This window comes from Nelumbo lutea, chromosome 2, assembly GCF_056320005.1.
Source record: "Nelumbo lutea isolate HS-2025 chromosome 2, American lotus-T2T, whole genome shotgun sequence".
Taxonomy (NCBI): domain Eukaryota; kingdom Viridiplantae; phylum Streptophyta; class Magnoliopsida; order Proteales; family Nelumbonaceae; genus Nelumbo; species Nelumbo lutea.
The window spans coordinates 29,243,949-29,266,434 of NC_142685.1; the positions used below are offsets into that span (position 1 = coordinate 29,243,949).

The window sequence follows — 22,486 nt, forward strand, 5'->3', positions numbered from 1 at the left end:
TGTCTCTGTCAGTACTGTCACGCTAACGTGGTTTATCACGGTTACCTACGCAACCGCAATGCTCAGTGAGGGGCAGAGCTGCCTGCCTGCCTATGTGTACGAGCCTGAGGGAGTGGCTATGTTGGTTCTTCCGCCATTTATGCTGGAATCGCCTACAGTTCGACTCGTATATGGAGCCAACCGTGATAAACCACGTTAGCTCCATGCACGTATGACATGCTTATTACGAATGTACAGCTTACTAACATGCAATTTACCCATTTTATTTAATCTTATTTTTCTAAAAAAATTAATCTTTTTTTTCCTGCTGCTTCGAAAACGGAAGTTCTGCTTACCAACCCGGTCGAATCCCATTTCTAGTGCGGTGAGATTTACATCTCTCCATTTGAGGAATGTTCAGCGACTACGATGAAGCACGAAAGGAAATGGAAGTCGAACTCGTTGCAGACGAACAAAACCTCAGTCGTCATGGTCTTACTGTCTTGCCTCGCTTGGCTCTACGTTGCTGGCCGGTGAGTTTGTTTTATCGAACTTGATTCCCTTGCCTAAAGTTTCTTACTAGAATTCATGCGGTCGATCGTACCTCGCTTGTTTTGTTATTATCTAGTTGAACAATCTTTGAACAATCAGGTTGTGGCAAGATTCAGAGAACAGAAGGTTACTGGTTAACCTTCTTCAGAAGAACTCAGGACAGGTTCTTCCCGATTTTCGTTTAATAATTTCAAAGTTTATTTTATGGGTTTTTCCCCACTTTTCATGTTCTTATTTAAATAATTTTCGTTGTAGCTGGCCAAGGTCCTTACGGTTAAGGATGAGCTCATGATCCTAGGATGCAAGTAAGTTTTTTTTTTTTTTTTTTTCCTTCAATTTTACAAATTGCATTTTTTGGTTTCGTTGTGTTTATAAAGCTGTTCATTAACTTTATGATTTATGATTTTGTTTGAATCATTTTCAGGGATTTGTCAGGAAGGATCGTGGAAGCTGAGATGGACTTGGCGATGGCAAAGAGTCAAGGGTACCTCAGGAACCAGTTGCAGCTGAGTGGGTCTGCTTCAGGGGAGAGGCTTTTGGCCGTTATTGGGGTATATACTGGATTTGGTAGCCGCTTGAAGCGGAACATGTTTAGAGGATCTTGGATGCCAAAAGGTCAGCTGGAATTCTCAACTCAAGTCCCCCCTTCTTTTAATTTCGTTACTGTCTCAGACTTTTTCAAACTTTCTGTTGTTAGTGGAATTCACGTTTTGGCATATTATCTTGTTTTCATTTGCGACTTCTGATTTAAACTACTTTTCCTTTGCTGTGGTGCTGGCACACTGTAAGGGACCGTTCTTTTTTTTTTTTTTTTGTGGAGGATCGTAGTATTTTGATGAATATTTGTATAAAGTTCAGGTAGATGTGCTTATTCTCTCTCTCTCTCTCGCTCATACACACACATGGCGCGGAGTCCACCGCCAGCATTAATTCCATTTCAATTGTTGCTTTTCCCCATAGATCATTTAACTGAATATTTTACTTTCATATATCAGTTAAAGAAAGATTTTCTCTAATACCTTTTAGCATGCTTTTCTTGTTTACATATCATGTTTCAATTTTAATTTTCCACATCATTTTATTTGTTATTTCAATTTTGACTTCTTATATCAAGTTTATTTAAGAACTTGGACAACCTGTTTTCTGTTATCTGTTTTTTGATATTCACTTTGATGGCGATTCATTGTAGGTGATGCTTTGAGAAAACTTGAGGACAGAGGAGTGATGATACGTTTTGTAATTGGCCGGAGGTTTTCCCATAATACTTAATACTGTGCTGTTTTGGTATTACTAATTCATTACTATTTTATATAATCCTCTTCATGTATTTCTGTTCCAGTTTTATGCATTTTGGGATCTTCTTAGTGATTATCTTGCATATTGATTTGAATATTGGATATGGACAGTGTTAATCGAGGTGATAGTTTAGATCGTAATATTGATATGGAAAATCGACAGATGAAGGATTTCTTGATTCTTATAAGTTATTGAATTTTAGGGTTTCTAACAATTTAATTCTTTGGATCTTGAAAATTTGATCACATGAGGAGATGTTGGGTCATTTTATTATGGTGTTTTCTAGGGGTGCAAGTCGGGTGGGTTGGGCCAGGTTTATGGTCAACCTAGGCCCGACACTAAAATTTGGGCTTAAGGCTCGAGCTCGGACCGAACCCGAGGTCAAACTCGATCTTCCCAACCCAATCCCTGCCCGCTCTTTAATGTGATGCACTTGGGTTGGGCTCAAGCCTAGGTTGGTCAATGAATTCACTCTAAAATTATACAAATATATATATATATATATGTAAATACGTATACATATATTTATGTATTTGTGTAAATATGTATGCAAAATATATATGTATATAGGTAAACTAGTAAAAGTGTACGCGCATTGCACGTGGCAATATCAAATGATGATGATGATGGTTAGCAACCAAATGACCTTACTGATTGAACCATTAACCTATTTAACCAGGAAAATGGACTATGGGTAAGACATTAAATTCATTTTTTTTTTCTTTGTATTTTAGCTATTTGTATCTTTACTAACAACAATTCTTATTTTTCAAACATATTTTTGTTTAATATGAAGAATATATAATATTAATGCATGTTAAAATTTTGTATAAAATTTATAAAAAAATCTATATTTTTATTTTTTATTATTTAATTTATGAGATAATAAAAATTACTTATTTACCAAGAGGAAATGCAATTCCAATATATTGTTTGAATATTGGTTTTTTAATATTGTGGTCTAATCAATTATATATATAACTTATATATAATATATATGTTATTTATTATTTATTTATAAATATGTTATTTATATTGCATTTTTGTAAACTTCTTATATGATGAAAATAGTTGAAAAAATACTTATAATTTTTGTTTTTCTTTATTTCAACTATTATATTTTCTTTTCCTTTTAATAATTTATTATTATTTTTAAATTAAATTGGATTGTATCATATTCGGATATCCAACATCTTGATCAAATTCTTATTCAAAGCAATATTTATGAGATCCGATCAGATCTTTGGATCGAATCGGATTCGAATATACCCTAATTCAAATCCAATCCAATTTGTTTGCATCCCTACCAAACCACTTGCCTACAATTAGACCTGTTCATGGGCCGGGCTGGGCTTTGTATATGTGTCAACAAAATACACTTAGGCCCAAGTCTGAGCCCGACCTAACCATCGGGCCTAGGTCTTGAGCCCGAGCCCGGCCATAAATTAGAAAATAGATTTTTTTTTCTTTTTTATTCAATAAAAAAGTGTTATTTATATTAAAAACTTTCAAGACTCAAAAATAATAAACATCTCACTATTACTTGGAAAAAAAGAGAAGAACAAAGAAAAGATATTGTATATATATTTTATTAAATAAAATATATTTTTATTATTTAATATATAGTGTCAAGTCGGGCTCGGGCTCAGGCCAAGCTTTTCTAAGAAAGTCCGAGCCCAACCCGAAAAAAAGTCGGGCTTAATGCAAGTCCAAGCCCGAGCCCACGGGGCCCATGAACAGGTCTACCTATAACGACCTAGCTAATTAAATCATTAAACCATTTAACATGGTTAGTAGGGTCATGTGTTGTACATTAATGCTCTTTTTTTTTATCCTATTTTTTATCCCATTTCTATCATTAATGAAAATGGTTCTCATTAATCACATTTTTTATATGATAAATATATAATATTATAAAATGTACCCAAAATTATCTACAAATTTCTACATTTTCTAGAATTTTATGTATTTTATTATTTAACAATAACACCATGTGTTGATCCATTTGACATGGATAGTTGAATCACTAACCCACTACTTGGATGGAAAAACCATTTTTTCTTTTTTTGGTTGATTTTAAATCATGTATTCCATTTACATCATCAATAAAAGTAATTTTTATTTTCGCATTTACTTTTGCACGTGGTATTATCAAATGATGATGATGATAATAATCAACAATCAAATGACCTTACTGGTTGAACCGTTAACCTTATTAACCAAGAAAATGAACTATGATTAAGACATTAATTCATTTTTTTCATTGTATTTTAGCCATTTCTATCTTTACTAACAATAATTCTCATTTTTCAAACATATTTTTTTAATATGAAGAATATATAATATTAATGCATGTTCAATTTTTTATAATATTTATAAAAATTTTATATTTTTATTTTTTTTATTATTTAATTTATGAGATAATAAAAATTACTTATTTACCAAGAGGAAATGCAATTCCAATATATTATTTGAACACTGGTTTTTAATATTGTGGTCAAATCAATTATTTATATATGTAGTATTTATAGGTTATTTATATATAATATGTGCTATTTATTATTTATATATAAATACGTTATTTATATTGAATTTTTGTAAACGTTTTATATGATGGAAATTGTTGAAAAAATGCTTATATTTTTTGTTTGTTTATTTCAACTGTTATATTTTCTTTTTCTTTTAATAATTTATTGTTTTTTTTAAATTAAATCAAATCATATCATATTCGAATATCCAACATCTTGATTTGATTCGAATTCGAATCAATGTTTATGAGATCCAGTTGAATCTTTGGATCATATCAGATTTGAATATACCCTGATTCAGATCTAAATATGCTCTGTTTGCATCTCTACCAAACCACTTGCTTACGATGACCTAGCTAATTAAATTATTGAACCATTTAACATGGTTAGTTGGGTCATGTGTTAGACATTAATGCTCTTTATTTTTTGTCCTAATTTTTATCCCATTTCTATCATTAATGAAAATAATTCTCATTAATCACACTTTTTTATATAATGAATATATAATATTATAGAATGTATCCAAAATTATCGACAAATTTCTACATTTTCTAGAATTTTATGTATTTTATTATTTAATAATAACAACATGTTTTGATCCTTTTGACATGGATAGTTGAACCACTAACCCACCACTTGGATGGAAAAACCATTTTTCTTTTTCAGTTGATTTTAGATCATATATTCCATTTTCGTCATCGATAAAAAGTTATTCTTATTTTCACATTTATTGTATCAAAATTCTTTATACGAAGCTTATATTTTTACGACATCATAGATTAACCTAGAATGTTAGATTATTGGCCTACCTACCATCTAGATATGGAAATGGTTTCATTTTCAAACTGGTTTTAAATTTTGCATTTCATTTATATCATTGATAAAATAATTATTGTTTATCATACTTATTTTTTGTTTATTTTATTAGCATATAATATTATAAATGTGCCCAAAACTGTTTCTTATTTTTTGTACTATTATTAAAAAAAATATTTTTTAATTATACATCATGGGTTAATCTATTTGACCTAAAAGGTTGAACAACTAACCCATCCCCTATAGGAAGATGGTTTGATTTCCGATCAGTTTTAAGTTGTATATTTGATGTCCCTCATTAATAAAATTATGTCTATTTTATCATACTTATTTTTTAATATGACAAATATATAATAATGGAAACGTGTAATTTTTTTTTCAAAATTTCCTTTTTTTCTATATTTTTTGTATTTTTTATATTTATAGATTTGTATTATTTATTTATGACATCATGAAATTATCCATTTGACCCAAATGGTTGAAGTACTTACCCACCACCTAGATGGAAAATATGATTTCATTTCTAGCTTTATTTTAAAAATATAAAATTTCATTCTATTAATAATTATTGTGTATGGACTTGTTAATGGAATTTAATCATGATAAACAAAAGTATTTTTTTTATATTTCTAAATTTATATTATTTATTTATAACACCATGAAATTATCCAATTGACCCAAATGGTTGAACTACTTACCCACCACCTAGATGAAAAATATGATTTCATTTCTATGTTTATTTTAAAAATATAAAGTTTCATTCTATTAATACTTATTGTGTATGGATTTATTAGTGGAATTTAATGATGATAAACAAAAGTATAAATGTTGGATTCAATGAGAGAGAATGTGATTTGTTTAATGACTTAAATGTGAGACTTAGTGAGAGGTAATTGAATGTACTAGTTGAAAAACAGTTCACTTGATGTATGGAACTGTTTGAGATTAGATGCAAAATAGAAACTAAACAAACAAGAGAGGAAGAGAAGAGAGCTGGTGGCAATGAGTGTTAGAGAGTGAGAGTTTCGAACTTAACCTCACAACACTCTAAACATTTTATGAATGTGTTAATCTTTGATAAATTACAGAGAGGCCCTTGAGTGGGCAGAAAAATACAAAAAACAGAACATTACAGAGTATGGGCCCAGAATAAGGCCCATAACAAAGATAAACATAACATAACATGAAATGATAGTCTATGGGCCATTCAGCCCATCTCCTCTACACTCCCCCTCAAGCTGAGCATAGATGTTAATCATGCCCAGCTTGCCAGTGTCATGTTGAAGTTGCAAGGAGCCTTTTGTTTGCCTCACATGTTCCCACAAGATTTTGGGGTGATGCTGTACTTACTGCTTCCTATCTCATAAACCGTATTCCATCCAGGGTTTTAGGGTTTAAATCCCCCTTCTGTCTTCTTCATCCAGACAAGGATCTCTTCCCAATTCCTCTTCGTGTGTTTGGCTGTACCTGCTATGTTCACATTCCAAGTGTGCAAAGACATAAGTTTGAACCGAAAGCCCACAAATGCATCTTCCTTGGTTACTCCCCCACACAAAAGGGTTATTGTTGTTTTGATTCAAAGACTGGCACCCGACATGTCTCTATGGATGTTAACTTTGATGAACTTTCTCCTTTTTATGGTTTCTCTCAGGAAGGACATTGTCCATAGGGGGAGAGTCTATCACAAGTTTTTGCTCTTCCTCTTCCTGTCCCAGTTGAGTCTCTTGACAAACCTGTATCCTCACCAAATGAATCAAAGGAGGATCAATCACTTCATACCTCTTGTCCTAGTGCCCCTATTTCTTTACCTCCTCGTCCTACCCATAATCCCAAAGTGTATCAAAGGCAGAGATCTAGGAATGAGCAAGTAGTTTCCCTTACAACAGATCAGCAGTGCTCTTGTTCTCAATTTTTGAGAAGTCTATTATGTAACAGCTTCAATTAGGGTTTCGGCAAGCCTTCAAAAGTGACCTGATTTCAAAGAACTCAGATTGAGTTGAAACAATAGCAAACATAGCAACACACAAACTCAGTTCAGATCTGACATCCGTGAGAACCAAGTTCGGTGGCAGCACTTTCAAGGAGAAGAAACCCTGATTCAGCCTTCAAGGAACAATCAACAGGCCTCCAAACAATATGTATTCTTGGTTCCCAACAATAATTTCCCAAGGAGAACAACAAATACAGTCCACAGTACCTAAGAGGACTTCTTACAAACACTATGTATGCAACAGTCAACACTTCACTGTTAACCAACAGAAATCACTTCAAGAACACTCCGTCTAGGTCCAGGAAGTAGCTGAACTAAAGTAGAGGCTTGTATCACTTAGTTTAGATCAGTTTTCAGCAGTTTGGAAGTCCAATAACAGCCGAACTACACTTCCAAAATAACCTAGAAATTTCTGAGTAGAATCGGTCCAGCAACAGTGGGCCGAATGGAGGTGTGTTTTGAATGCTTTAACAGTCCTCCCAAATAACAAAATAACTCAGCAAAGAACTGAGAAAACAACTTACAGTATCTCTGGTTTGAACTTCAAACCAGGCCGAACACTTTGCTCTCTGAGCTAGCTTCGAAACCCCTTTTCTCTGATTTCAAATCAGGTTGAAAAACTTGCTCTCTGATTCTTCCTGGTCACCGAACCCTTCTCCAAGTGTATAGAAACTTGGGCACCCTCCAATGACCTCCAAGAACTAGGCGAATGATGTAAACATTCTGCCCTAGAACCTCCTCATGCAGTTGGCTGAACTAGAACCATATGAGGGACACGCCAAGCAATGACCCGCTCTGATATCAAGTTGAAAAACAGTTCACTTGATGTATGGAACTTTTTGAGATTATATGAAAAACAAAAACTAAACAAACAAGAGAGGAAGAGAAGAGAGCTGGCGGCTATGAGTGTTAGAGAGTGAGAGTTTCGAACTTAACCTCACTCTAACACTCTAAACATTTTATTAAGGTGTTAATCTTTGATAAATTACAGAGAGGCCCTTGAGTGGGCAGAAAAATACAAAAAACAGAACATTACAGAGTATGGGCCCAGAATAAGGCCCATAACAAAGAGAAATATAACATAACATGAAATGACAGTCTATGGGCCCTTCAGCCCATCTCCTCTACCGTACTTAATGGTGTTCTTTTAATTACATTTTCTGCCCTTTCAATGGAGATGAACTAAATTCAAGAGGAGGGGTATTTTAGTAAAGAAAAATTATAGAAGCCCATAAATATATATATATATATATATATATAACACATATGTTGAGCTGGGTTCGGGCTACCTAAAGGCTAGGCCTGGGACCACCCAAAAAATAAAAAAGCCCAACCCAACCCGAGGACTGAAAATCCAAGCCCAGTTTGCATAAAATTTTGGGCTCGGGCTGGGCCCGCCCAAGTTGCACCCCTAGTGTTTCTGCTTCTAGCTAGTAGTGTTTTCTGATTTCTTTACTGCACTATTATTTTGCAGCCATTGTATAAAAATTAGTGATTATTTTTTTGAATGCAAAAAATGCTAGAGATTAGGTCTGTATGCAGCCCACCCTTCCCAAGACCCTGGATAGTAGGTACTGGCATTGGGTGATGGCCTAATTGTAATAAGGTTGAGACAACCAGTGTCTTTTTTTTTCCTTTTTTGGATTTCTCAGAGGTTTTCCTTCTATACTTAAGGAGCATAAGGACTAAGGAGTCCTGTGTTAGCAAAAGAATGAGTTAATTGTTCTACTCGCTGGTCTTGCCCTTATCTCCTCTCTTCTTTGTATACACTTGACATCATTTCCCCAAAATTTGACCCATTTCTTCTCATTTTCATTCTCCAATCATTGTGTAAACTCAAGGAACAACATTCTGATAACTGAGAAAGTGGAGCATTTAGAAAGAGTTTATGCATGAACACCAATGCGTCTCTTTCTTTTATTCTGTCAAGATCTAGGGTTGTTAACAACACTTTGCCTCTTTCTTCTCTCCAAAAAACATACACACACACACACAAAAAGAAAAGAAAAGTTAAAGAAATAATCTTAAAATCAAATTGATATATTAGAAAAAAGATAACACAAAAGCCTATCATTATGAGTTATCATTTAACAATTTAAGATTTTTATTAGAAGTCTTTAATTGACTATGGTATATAAGAATAGATGGAATCCATTCCATTCTTTCTGAACTGTCAAATGGTTTTCCTAGTCCAACAGTCTGGTAAATCATGCAAAGAATGTTCTTGACTTCTAGTAAGTTCCTTGCCATAGGGATTGCAAGTTGGAGCTAAGTGGGAATCTATCTAGTTGAAAGACAGTTTAATTCTATCAACTGGTTGATGCTGGTTTTAAAAATCCATTGAGTTGTGAAGCTGCAAAATGTAGCTTATACAATAGAAAACACTCAAACTTGCAATGGATAGAGTCCTTGAATTGGAAATTTCTAACTGAATAATATTTGAGTATACTGCAAAAGTGGTGATAATAAATCTATTCATTTCTTTAATTGTTGAGATTGTATGAGGCAAGGGTCTTTTGGTTCATTTCATGCTTTCTGTATTTGAGTACCCATATGAGGGCTTTCATGTTATTTATCTTTCATAATATAAATTTCATGTTTGAGAGAGTGAATAGTAACACTCTCTCCTCTATGTATGAGGCAAGGATCTTCTTCTTCTTCTCTCAACAAAACCCTCAACATTGCAACTTGTTATCAAAGTGACTAGAAGCTCTTGGGAGAATCTTCTTTTGCTGATCTTTGCTCGGAGGATGAATTGTTGATGTTTGGCTATTCTCAGATGATGTCAGTAATCTGTATAGGTAATGGAGGCAATCCCTAAAAATCACATGGTTTGATTTGCCCCGATTTTATATGAATTTTGGTATATGTCTCGTTTCTATTTGATGCCTCTATGATTTGTTGTGGGTTTTTCAAGTTTCTAGTGAAACTTGGTTCTCTTAGGTCATTCTATATCTTGGGAATGACAAGAAGTGATCCCATAATTTTTTGAACCCTAAAATATTTTTGGGACTTTTTCTTCTCCTTCTATTTTGTTGCCAGCAAGCTTTTTGGCCTTCAACCGAGTTTGACCAACTTTTTTGGGTTTTTTGTGTTTCGGTTAGGTGTTGGGGTTTTCTTTGGTTGTCAAGATAGTTGTTGGTAAAGTATGAAATCACCAAATGATGTATAGATGGGTTCCAATGTGTTTTCAGGAAATGTTGATGTTTCTAGTGGTATGATAACTATTGTAGAACTTGATGGAACCAGCTTTTTGGAGTGGTTTGAATCGGTTAAGTTTACTGTTATGATCCATTTGTCCCATGTTGGTAGTATGGGATGCTAATGTGAGGTATCCCACATCAGTAGAATGGGATGCTGTTGTGGGGTATATATGTGCTTGGGTACCCTCCCTCTAACAACTAGCTTTTAGGGGTGAGTTCTCCTAAGTTATGTATCAAATGGTATCAGAGCCTACACTATGCCTCCCAGTTGCAATCGTGCGGCATAGGTGGTGATGTCGGTATTGCAGTGTTTGGTCGGGACTAGGTGGACTAGTGCAAAGCCAACCTGCGTGGGTGCCGGGACTGCGGAAGCATGGTGGGATGTTACGATCCATTTGTCCCATGTTGGTAGTATGGGATGCTAATGTGAGGTATCCCACATCGGTAGAGTGGGATGCTATTGTGGGGTATATACGTGCTTGGGTTCCCTTCCTCTAACAACTAGCTTTTAGGGGTGAGTTCTCCTAAGTTATGTATCAAATGGTATCAGAGCCTACACTATGCCTCCCAGTTCCCATGTTGGTAGTATGGGATGCTAATGTGAAGTATCCCACATCGGTAGAATGGGATGCTATTGTGGGGTATATACGTGCTTGGGTTCCCTCCCTCTAACAGCTAGCTTTTAGGGGTGAGTTCTCCTAAGTTATGTATCAAATGGTATCAGAGCCTACACTATGCCTCCCAGTTGCAATCGTGTGGCGCAGGTGGTGACGTCGGTATTGCAGTGTTCGGCCGGGACTAGGTGGACTAGTGCAAAGCCAGTCTGTGTGAGCGCCAGGACTGCGGAATCGTGGTGGGATGTTACGATCCATTTGTCCAACATCGGTAGAATGGGATGCTGTTGTGGGGTATATATGTGCTTGGGTTCCCTCCCTCTAACAGCTAGCTTTTAGGGGTGAGTTCTCCCAAGTTACGTATCATTTACTATACAAGGAGAGGTAAGTTGGGATTCATTGCAGGTAAGGATGTTAAGCTGGAAATTGAAGACCCTAAGTTTGCAAAGTGGGTGCAGGATAACTCATTGGTAGTGTCTTGGCTGGTGTATTCAATGCAACCTCACATTGCTCGTAACTACATGTTCCTCTCAACTGTTAACTAGATTTTGGACAGGGGTTGTCGCACTTACTAATAGATTAACAATATTGCTAGAATACATTAGCTTCAGAGGGAAGCTTGTAGTATGCGTTAGGGGGAGAGAACAATGGATTTAGAAAGAAATGGACCACTTGAAGGCTCTAGAATGGAAGGGTCCTGCATATGGCGAGCAGTACAAGAAGCACATTGAGGAGAATAGGGTCTTTGACTTTCTGGATGGCTTCAAATTGGAGTTTGATTTCACTAGGAAGCATATTCTTAGTGCAGGTATTGTCTCTTGGGCTACTGCTTACTCTCTTGTGCAAGGGGAAGAAAGTAGAAGGGCAATCGTGATGCAACCCCTTGTGATTGAGCACTCTGCCTTTATGTCATCTAAGTCCAGGTAGAGTGTTAGTAATCATTCTGTTACTGAGAAGACTAAGGATGTCATCTGTGAATATTGCAAGAGGCCAAGACATATTAAGGAAAGATGTTGGAAACTCAATTCTCACTTGAAAGTTGAAACCGGAAAAGTTTAAAATTGGAAAGAAAGGCAATGCTCATTTGTCTACAAGTTGGTAATGATGGTCAGTCTTCTAATGTGTCCACCCCCTCTCATGACTCCTTTGATGTGATGGCTAAACTTTGGAGTCTCCTGTTGCACTTGGAAAAGATTGAGGCATCCTCCTCATCTGGTTCTGGTAATCCATCCAGTGCATATGCTAAAATAGGTTCTTGTTCCACCTCCTCTAGCCCATGAATTGTTGACTTTGGAGCTAGTGCCCATATGACCGACATGCCTTCACATCTTAGTTCATATAAGTTTGTTGAGTTTTGGGCTGATCTTATTTGTTTTTATTTACATAACATAGTTAGGGAGTTATTGGGTCTTAGACCAATTAGTTTATGCTTTTAAGTAGGGCATACTTGTCTTTGTACTCTATTTTATTTGTGAAGTGTATAATCTAATGAAGGGGGTGGCCAAACCTAATTTTGGCTTCTCCTATTCTCTTCTATCTCTCTTCTCTTTCTTCCATTGCTGAAATCTTCTCTTCTCTTCCTTCTCTTCTTTTCTTTTACAGTTTTTATTTCAAAACGGATTATTCAAACCTTTCTACTTGGTATCAGAGCAAGCTTAATGACCTTTTGAGATGCTCCATCATGCAGCCCTAGATTGGCCGACTACATGATGAGGTAAAGGGCTGATCGAAGACTTCAGGTAAGCTTAGTTTTTTGATTTTTTGGTGGATCTGCAATTCTCTTTAGCTGGTTTAGTGTTTAACACCAAAATCAGGAAGAATTGGAGAAAGGGGGAGAGTTTTGATTTTGTAAGACTCTTCAATTTTGACCTAGGAAGTGGTGCTCTAGTTTTCCAGGGTTCCTTGAGGTTTTCTAAAGCGGGTGGTTCAAATCCTAGCCTTTTTGGAGGTCTCTGGAGGGAGCGGCAACCTCTTCTCTCTCTCTTTTCTTGCTCCTACGGAAAAGAGAATCTTTGGAAGGAGGGGCTTGTAGGGTACCACTACCAGGGAGGTGTTTGGGGTTTCTAAAGGAGATAAGTACCTTTCTTTTCATCTCAAATTGATATCCTAATCTATTGTAGGAATTATGGAGGGAAGTGGACTTGAAAAAAAAATTGTAGGTGAAATGGGATCAGGGGGAGGAGGTACTGGAGACCTCTTTGGGGCTGGGACCATCATTACAGTCAAGTTGGATGGTACGAACTACTTAGAATGGTCACAATCTACAAAGATGGCCATTGGTGCTCGGGGGAAATTGGGGTATGTCCTGGTGAGGAAAAGAAACTTGAAACTAACTACTCCTGGTGGGTATAGGAAAACCACATGGCGATGACTTGGCTGTGCAATTCCATGTTGCTCCATATAAGTAAGAACTTTTTATGGGCTAACATAGCTAAGGAGATTTGGAATGGAGTAGCAGAAACCTATTTACAAAGTGAGAATGTTGCTAGAGCCTACCAATTGAGAAACCGAATGATTGCTACTAGGTAGGGAGATAAGCCTGCTCTATTTACTTTTTGGCCCTTAAAACCTTATGGTAGGAGATAGATCATTTGGAGACAGTGGTTTGGGAAAGTAGCAAAGATGAAACAACTTATTAGAAGTTGGTAGAGAAGAATGAGGTTTTTGAGTTTCTAGTAGGACTTAACCCTAAGTATGGCATTGCATGGCAGCATATCCTTTCCCAAGACAGTGTAACTCTCTCTCAGGCATATGCCTTTGTGTCTGGAGAGAAGAGTAGGAGGAATGTGATGATGAGGAATCCATGCCTTGAGTAGTCAACTATGGTTAGCATAGCCAAGTGGGGATAAAGGTGGAAATGAACCGATGAAGAAAGACAAGAAGGATCTGATCTGTGACTAATGTAAGAAACCTAAACACACCAAAGATACTTGCTAAAAGCTTTATCTACACCTTGCACCGAGCCGACTCAGAAACAAGAAGGGAAATGCGAATATGACAGTGATTGGTGATTTATCAAGACCACCTACTACAACCTCTCTATAGTCTGTTGCAACAGCTGCAGTGAGGGCCGAATTGGAGAGATATGGGAAGTTTCTAAATTAGAGGTACATAGCCAGTTCCAACTCATTATTAGGTGGACAGCAAGGTGCATGCAGATCAAGAGGTAGCCATTCTACTTCATTTGCACATACAAGTAGTTCACATGCCACTATAAATTACGTATCCACTATAGGTAAGGGAGGGCCTCCTTGGATTATAAACTCAGGAGCCTCAGAACACATGACCAACATTTCCACCATTTTCTCATCATACCACCTCTGTTCTGGTAGAGATAGAGTTTCCACTGCTGATGGATAACATGTTCCCACTACTGGGAAAGGGTCTGTCAAGATAATCAATTCCATTACCCTACCTTCTGTTCTTCATGTTCTTAGACTGAGTACTAATCTTTTATCTATTGGTAGCTTGACAAAGAATTTTGTTCAATGATTTTCTCTCCTGGTCATTGTGTTTTATAGGATATGGAATCAAAGAGGACGATTGGGAGTGGTTGTGAGGTGAATGGAATCTATCTTTTTGATACACTTCCCAGCTATCAGAGTCATCATGTCAACAGGAACATTGAGTTAGAGTCGGTGAGTCAGATTATGCTTTGGCATAATCATTTAGGGCATTTGTCTTTTGCTTCTTTTTTTTTGTTTCCAAAGTTGTTTAAGTCTATTAGTTTGTCTAGCTTAGAGTGTGATGGTTGTCAACTTGGAAAGCATTGTAGACATTCCTTTAAAGCAAGTGGTCTATGTTCTTGTTCCTCACCGCTTTAAGGGTGTTTGGATGTGTATGCTTTGTCCATGTTCTTGGTCATCACCTTTAAGCTAGACCCTAAGGCGAAGAAGTGTGTCTTCCTTGGGTATGTTGGAAATTAGAAGGGGTATTGTTGTTATAATCTAGTCTCTGGGAATCGGTATGTTATTATGGATGCCACTTTCTTGATCCACACCTTTTTTTCTCGGGGGGTTCTTCTCAGGGGGAGTGTTTTGGGGAAGGAAGTGAGCAACCTATACCACTTTCTATTCCAGCTCCTTTGTCCACCCCAGTGTTTGATCCACCTATCTCACCCACTTTTCCACCGCCATTGCATCCTATCTCTTAGTGTTTTACATGATAGTGCCTACAACAGCATAGGGAGGTTGATTCCACAACAAAGGAACCCATGTCACTCCCTATTGGCTCATTGGAGATTCCAAGTTCGATTGACACAGACCCAGGTATGTCTCTTATTTCCTCTGATGGTTTAGTTCCTATTGATACTACTACCCATGCTCCTAACACCATTGCAGATGACCTTGATGTCCTTATTAAACTCAGAAAATGGAAGAGGAAGTGTATTGCTCATTGCATCTCAAACTATCTTTCCTACAGTGGATTATCTCCTTCCTACCAAGCCTTCCTCTCCTCCCTTGATTCTATGTTTATACCCAAGAGTGTTAGTGAGGCTCTCTCCAAACCTGAGTGGAAGGCATCTATGCAGGAAGAAATGAAAGCATTAAGAATCATACGTGGGAGATTGCAGATTTACCTAGTGGCAAGGAGATAGTTTTTATAGTTGTCGCACTTGGTCATATGTCCTTTAAGTTTGTAAAACTTTTGTTTCCAAATTTGTTTAGTTTAGTGTCTCATTTGAATCCTTAATGTGAAGTTTGCCATTTATCTAAATAATGTAGAACCATATATTTGTGAGTAATAGAAGAAGTAATGTTGCTTTCCATTTGATTCATACTGATGTTTGGGGCCCATATACCATTCCTTGCATGGGTCGGTATAAATACTTTACATGGTTCTATTTGATGAAAAGTCGGGATGAAGTTCCTATGATTGTTCAAAAATTTCGTGAATATGGTGGAAACATAGTTTGAGAAAAGAATTAGGATAATAAGATCTGACAATGCTAAGGAGTACTTTGAAAACCATCTTCATGTGTTTCTTGAAGTATGAGGAACAAGATGGAAGAAAGTGCGGTGCTACAGGTGGATGTAAGGAATGGGGAAGATGGAGGAGAGAATGAGTGTGCTTCAAGTAAGTTTAGTTGTGAGGGTAGTAGAATGGGAATGGACATTGAGAAGGTGGAAGTGCTGGTGGTAATGGAATGGGGAAAAGAAAAGGCTATGGGAGTGAGAAGTCTAGGCGGTGGGATTCTCTTGTTCATATTCCATAGTAGAGAAGCGGTGGACTGGGTGGTGGATTCTAAGGAGGTATTTGGGCTATTAAGGGTTTAGAGGAGGTATCTCTAGGTCGGATGGGGCCCACCTTATTGTTAGAAAGCGATAGGAACTGGGAGAACTGGAAAGTAGAGGGGGGGTTAGAGGATTGAGGTGGAGTAGATGGAAGGTGGAAATCAAAAATTGATTGGGTTTGGTTCATCTCAAGGTTTGAAGGGAGAGAGAAGAAGTTCTTCTAAAAAGTTAGGAGGAAGCATAGTAGTAGCAACCATGTCTAGGTGATTGGGATTGTGAAGCGAAAGAAAGCAAAAAGCAAGGGTGCTTCATCAGTAGCCCTAGATAAGTTCAGAGAAGTTTCAACAATGACTATCTAGACTAGTGCGGTGGCATCGTGTGGGGAGTCTAGAACTAAGGGAGGAGGTTGGTGTTGGAGTGGTGGGCTTGCAACTGTGTAAGGGACTCATGGTTGGGGAGATCGACAGGATAAATGAATGAGAAGTGGTAAGTTTTGTCCTTGCTCCCCTCAAGGTTGCTTCGACTGAGATTAGGGGTGAAAGTGAGGGTAGTGGTGGCAAGGGAGAAGTTGGGGAAAGAAGAAAACACTGGGAAGGAAGTGAATGGGGTGACAAAGTGGACAAGGTGTATAAAAGAAAAAGGAAGATTTTAACAACAGGCGGGAAGGAGGTTGAGAGAGTGGAGAGGGAGTTGGGGGAGGGGGAAAGCATTGAGAGGGAGGGAGAAGAGGGGGCTGAGAAGGAAGAGGGAGGAAGGAACTCATTGTTGATTGAAGAAAGAGCATGTGGGAGGAGAGTAGATATTAACAAGCCATTTGAAAGGGAGGTGGAGGTGGAGAGAACACCTGAGCTATTTTTTTTTGGGTGGGGAGGGATTTTCAACAAACACATTTGAACAATTTGAGAAGAAGAGGAGAGGAGAGAAGAGAGGGAGCAAAAAAAAAGTGGTGGAGGGGGGTGAAGCCTAGACCTGTTCATGGGTCGGGCCGGGCTTTCACTCTGTATTAACAGATTTTTCTAAGGCCCGAGCCCGACCCGACCACTGGGCCTACAACTTGGGCCCGAGCCCGACCCTCATAAAAAGCCCGAAGCCCGAAGTTTGCCCATGTTGTTGCTACTACTGAAGTGGCTGAATAGAGAGAGTGAGAGAGATTATAAAGAAAAAATAAAAAAATGTATATATTAAATTATAAATATATATATATATATATATATATTTCAATAAATATTATATTATTTATATATTTTATATAATATATAAAATACATATGTATTTTATAAAATATATAATGCTGAGTTGGGCCGGGTCGGGCTTTTTTGACAAACCCCGAGCCCGGCCCGTAACACAGTCGGGCTTACTGTGTTAGGCCCAAGGTCAGGCCCGTGGGCCTAATTACATGACCAAGCCCGACTGGGGTGCGGGCCGGGCCATCGGGCTACTCGGCTCATGAATAGGTCTAGTGAAGCCTGGGACAAAGGGGAGACTTAGGGGAAGTATTCGAAGGGGATGTTTGAAGAAAAAATGGGGGGGAGGGATGAAAATTTTGTCATGGAATGTTGGGCTTTAGGGAAGAACAAGGATGGTAGCTTGTCTACAAGAAACAAAGTTGGAGAGGTTCAGCGTGAGGGAGTAGTTTGAAATTTGGGGATCAAGTTGTGGGAAATGGTTGAAGCTTAATGAAGTTGGTCCTTCGAGGGGATCGGTCATAATGTGGGATCCTATGTGCTTTTGAAAATGGGGGGGAAGGTAGGGGAGTTCTTAGTGTCTATTTTCTTTAAGGCAATTGGGGGGGTGTTTATGGTCTAAATGTGGAACGAAGGAGAGAGGATTTCTTGGAAGAGTTGGAGGAGGTTAGGTAGTTATTGGGGGGGGGGGTGGTCCTTGGCTTCTAGGAGGGATTCTAATGTTGTTAGAAGGAGAAATGAGATGAAAGGTGGAAGGGAGGGAAGAGTCAGTGCGGGAATGAGGTTTGGGAATTTCTTTTCCAATTTTAGGCTGATTGACCCTCCTTTAACTGGGGGAGGTTCACTTGGACAAATGACCAACATTCGACAATTCTAAGAAGGTTGAATAGGTTCTTGTTCTTTGGCGATTAGGTGGATGAAATTGGGTAAGTGATTTAGGAGGTCTTACTTTTCTTTTAGACTATAAACCAATACTTTTTAGGAAATTTATCAGGGTTACTAGCGTCAAACCATTCTGTTTTGAAAATGTGGCTAGATCACCCAAATTTTCGGGAGTAGGTGGAGGAGAAGTAGAGGGACTTGCAAGTGGTAGGGTTAGCAGGGTTCGGACTAATGACAAAGCTTCAATTTCATAAGGAGTTAAGATGATGGAATAAGGAGGTCTTTGGAAAGTTTGAGAGTAGGAAAAAAGGAAGCGCTTAAAAAAATAGGCAGGCTGGACAGATTGGATGAAGAGGGAAATATGTCTGTGGCTCCTAAGGTGGAAAGGGGAAGACTAAAAAGTGATTTGGAAAGAATAATACAAAGGGAGGAGGTGAGTTGGAGGCAGGACTCTAGGGCAATTTGGTTGAAGGTTGGTGTCAAGAATACAACTTTTTTTTTTCACACTTTTGCAAACACTAGATGTAGGAGGAACACAATTTCGAGGATTAAAGTGGATAACAAAGTGGTGGACAACTGGCCTGGAATACAAGAGAAAGTGGTTAAATTTTATATAGGCTCTTGTATTTTGCTAGATAGTCGAGTTGGGTGGCACTTGGGGGGGTAGAGCCCAAGAAACTAAGTGAGTTTACTTCATTTTGGCTTGAGAATGTACTTGAGGTCATTAAGTAAAGAAGGCTCTAAAAGGAATCTCATGAGGTGAAGCATTGGGGCTGGATGGGTTTAACTTCTCTTTCATTAAACAATGCTGGAATATGCTAGAAGTTGACTTAATGTTAGTGTTCAAAGGACTCTTTGATTCAAAGTTTTTGGATAAATTGGATATGCCTCATTTATCTCTCTAATCCCTAAAAGGGATGAGACTATTGACATTAAGGACTTCCTTCCTATAAGTTTGATTTGCAGCCCTTATAAACTGGTTGCAAAAGTTTTATCGAGAAGGTTGAGAGGGGTGCTTCATTAAGTGGTGGGAGAGACTCAAATAGAATTTATGAAAGGTAGACAAATCTTGGATGGTGTTCTTGTTGCAAGCGAATGTATAGACTTAAGAGTTAGGTCAGGAAGGATGGATTTGGTTTGCTAAGAGGAAGAATAGACATGTGGTTGAAGTCCCTTTTGGGTTATTATTCTTGACTCATGTTCCCATTCACTTTTACAGAGATGCTTGAAAGCTGAACTACTATAGCCGAAGTAGCAGAAAAGAGAAGAAGAAGAAGAGATGTTGGAATGTCGAACTGCTTGACCCAGTCGACTGTACAATTATTTATATTAGTGTATAGTACAATGTTACAGAAAAAGACTGGAATGCCCCTGATTAGTGATGGGGCACCCAAACAACTTAAAACACTAAACAAGCTTAGGCCCATTAACACAGGCCCAGTACATGATAACTTAAACTCAAATATAGGCTAATAAGAACTCTTATCAGCCGAACCATCAGTACATAAGAAAGCCTTCAACCTAACACTCCCTCTCAAGCTAAGCATGGATATCAATCATGTTTAGCTTGCCAAGAAGGTCCATGAACTTTGCTGCAGCCAACCCTTTAGTCAGTACATCTGCAACTTGCATCTTGGAAGGAGTGTAAGGAATGTAGAGTTCTCCCGAGACTATTCTCTCTCTAACAAAATGTCGATCAATCTCAATATGTTTTGTCCTGTCATGTTGCAAAGGGTTATTTGCAATGCTGATGGCAGCCTTGTTGTCACAATACAGTCTTAGAGGACCCTCAGCTTTAATACCAAGCTCATTAAGAAGGGTCCTGAGCCATAGGAGTTCAGCAACCCCGTGAGCCATAGCTCGATATTCTGCTTCTGCACTTGATCTAGCAACTACATTCTGCTTCTTATTGCGCCATGTGACCAGATTTCCTCCCACAAATGTACAATATCTTGAAGTTGATTTTCTGTCTCCAACAGAACCAGCCCAATCTGCATCAGTATAAGCTTCAATTTCAATTCTATTGTTTTTTCTGAGTAGAATTCCCTTTCCTGGGCAAGTCTTCAAGTACTTGAGAATCCTTTCAACTGCTTTCATATGAGGGATCTTTAGAGAGTGCATGAATTGACTGACAACATGCACAAGATAAGCAATATCTGGAGAAATAAGTATATCAGCTTCCCTACCAATTTTTGGTATCTCTCTCTATCACAGTAGTCCTCCCCTACTGATTCCTGTAGGCCATGATTCTGTTCTATTGGAGTATCTGCTGGCCTACACCCTATCATGCCTGTTTCCTCTAGGAGGTCAAGAACATACTTCCGTTGACATATGTAGATTCCCTCTCTTGACCTAGCAACTTTAATCCCAAGAAAATATCTCACATGGCCCAAGTCTTTGATCTCAAATTCCGAAGCTAAAATCTCCTTTAGTCTTTTTATCTCTTCCAAGTCATTCCCGGTAATTACCATATCATCCACATAAACAATGAATGTCGTAAGCTTGCTATCCTGTCTCCTTATGAACAAGGTATGGTCTGCACCACTCTGAGTGTACCCCACTTTCTTCATGGCCCCACAAGCCTCTCAAACCATGCACGGGGAGATTGCTTCAAACCATATAATGCTTTCCTCAGTTTGCACACTGTTGAGCAAGAGCGAGAGCAAGTGAGAGACAAGAGGAGAGAAGACAGGGAGAGAGGAGAGGAGTGCCGAGAGGACTGAAAGCCCCAATTGAACTTAGGGGGCGAAAGAATGATCTATTATTATTTATACTAGTACAACCGAACAATGTAATCAAAGAGGAAATTACAACAGTACCCTTATGGTACTAAACCTGAATACATAAACATAAACAATACATAAACATAAACAACTGACAACACTCCCCCTCAAGTTGGAGCATAGATATCAATCATGCCCAACTTATCACAAAGATCTTGATGTCTGGAAAGGTTTAAACCCTTTGTAAAGATGTCTGCTAGCTGGTTCTCAGAAGTGACATAGGGGGTACACACTTCGCCTGTGATAACTTTCTCTCTGATAAAATGCTTGTCAACTTCGATGTGTTTTGTTCTATCATGTAGCACCGGATTGGCAGCAATGCTTATAGCTGCTTTGTTATCACAAAATATAGTTATAGGTTTGGTCACTGGGAAACCCAACTCCCCCAACAAATTCTTTATCCACATGCCTTCAGCAACCCCGTGGGCCATAGCACGATATTCAGCTTTAGTACTGGATCTAGCTACCACATTTTGCTTTTTACTTCTCCATGTAACAAGGTTCCCTCCTATAAATGTGCAGTAGCCACTAGTAGACTTTCTGTCACTTTGGGATCCAGCCCAATCTGCATCTGTATAAACTTCAACTTTCAAATGTCCGTGCTTTTGAAACAACAAACCAGTACCCGGATACTTCTTCAAATATCGGAGGATTCTCTCTACTGCTTCAAGATGAGAAGACCTAGGAGCATGCATGAATTGACTGAGAACACCAACAACATATGCAATGTCTGGGCGAGTCATAGAAAGGTATAACAATCTCCCTACAAGCCTCTGAAACTGTTTCACATCCTCAAGTGATTCACCACTGTTGTCACCTAATTTATGGTTGGGGTCAATGGGAGAGTCAACTAGCTTCACCCCCATCTTTCCAGTGTCCTGAAGTAAATCTAGGACGTATTTCCTTTGAGAAGTGAAGATACCCTTCTTTGATCGGGCAACTTCAATTCCAAGGAAGTATCTGGCGGGTCCTAGATCCTTCACTTCAAATTGAGTTGCAAGGAAAAGTTTCAATTTCTGAATTTCATCCTCCCAATCACCAGTAACAATTATGTCATCCACATAAACAATTAGAGCAGCAATTTTACCTTATCCTTTTTTCACAAACAGTGTGTGATCTGATTGACATTGCCTGTATCCTTTCTGCTGAACTGCCACATGGAATCTACTGAACCAAGCTCTTGGTGATTGTTTAAGCCCGTATAAGGACTTCTTCAACTTGCACACTTTATTTTCATTGCCTTGGGCTAGAAACCCAGGAGGTTGAATCATGTACACTTCCTCTTCAAGGTCACCATTCAAGAATGCATTCTTGATGTCCAGTTGGTGTAAAACCCAATCCAGATTGGTTGCAAGAGAGAAAATGACTCTAATGGAATTCATCTTGGCGACGGGGACAAAAGTTTCAGCATAATCAACTCCATAC

General features: G+C 38.1%; 1 protein-coding gene across 4 annotated transcripts in view; it reads left to right on the forward strand.

Annotated features, from left to right (window-relative positions):
- The first annotated feature begins 299 nt into the window (after positions 1-299).
- LOC148869499 (hydroxyproline O-galactosyltransferase HPGT3-like) overlaps positions 300-22,486 on the forward strand; it is a 49,688-nt gene continuing 27,501 nt past the window's right edge. For 3 of the 4 annotated variants that reach the window (XR_016107696.1, XM_088972100.1, XM_088972101.1), the window contains exons 1-6: positions 300-512; positions 631-694; positions 787-836; positions 956-1,146; positions 1,721-1,781; positions 1,938-2,010. Coding sequence is in view for 2 of the 4 variants with exons in the window: in XM_088972100.1 (XP_088828226.1) it covers positions 409-512; positions 631-694; positions 787-836; positions 956-1,146; positions 1,721-1,781; positions 1,938-2,010 (543 nt within the window). In the remaining 2 variants the exon portion in view is untranslated. The remainder of the gene's footprint in view (positions 513-630; positions 695-786; positions 837-955; positions 1,147-1,720; positions 1,782-1,937; positions 2,011-22,486) is intronic. The other variant, XR_016107695.1, reaches the window with a different exon arrangement.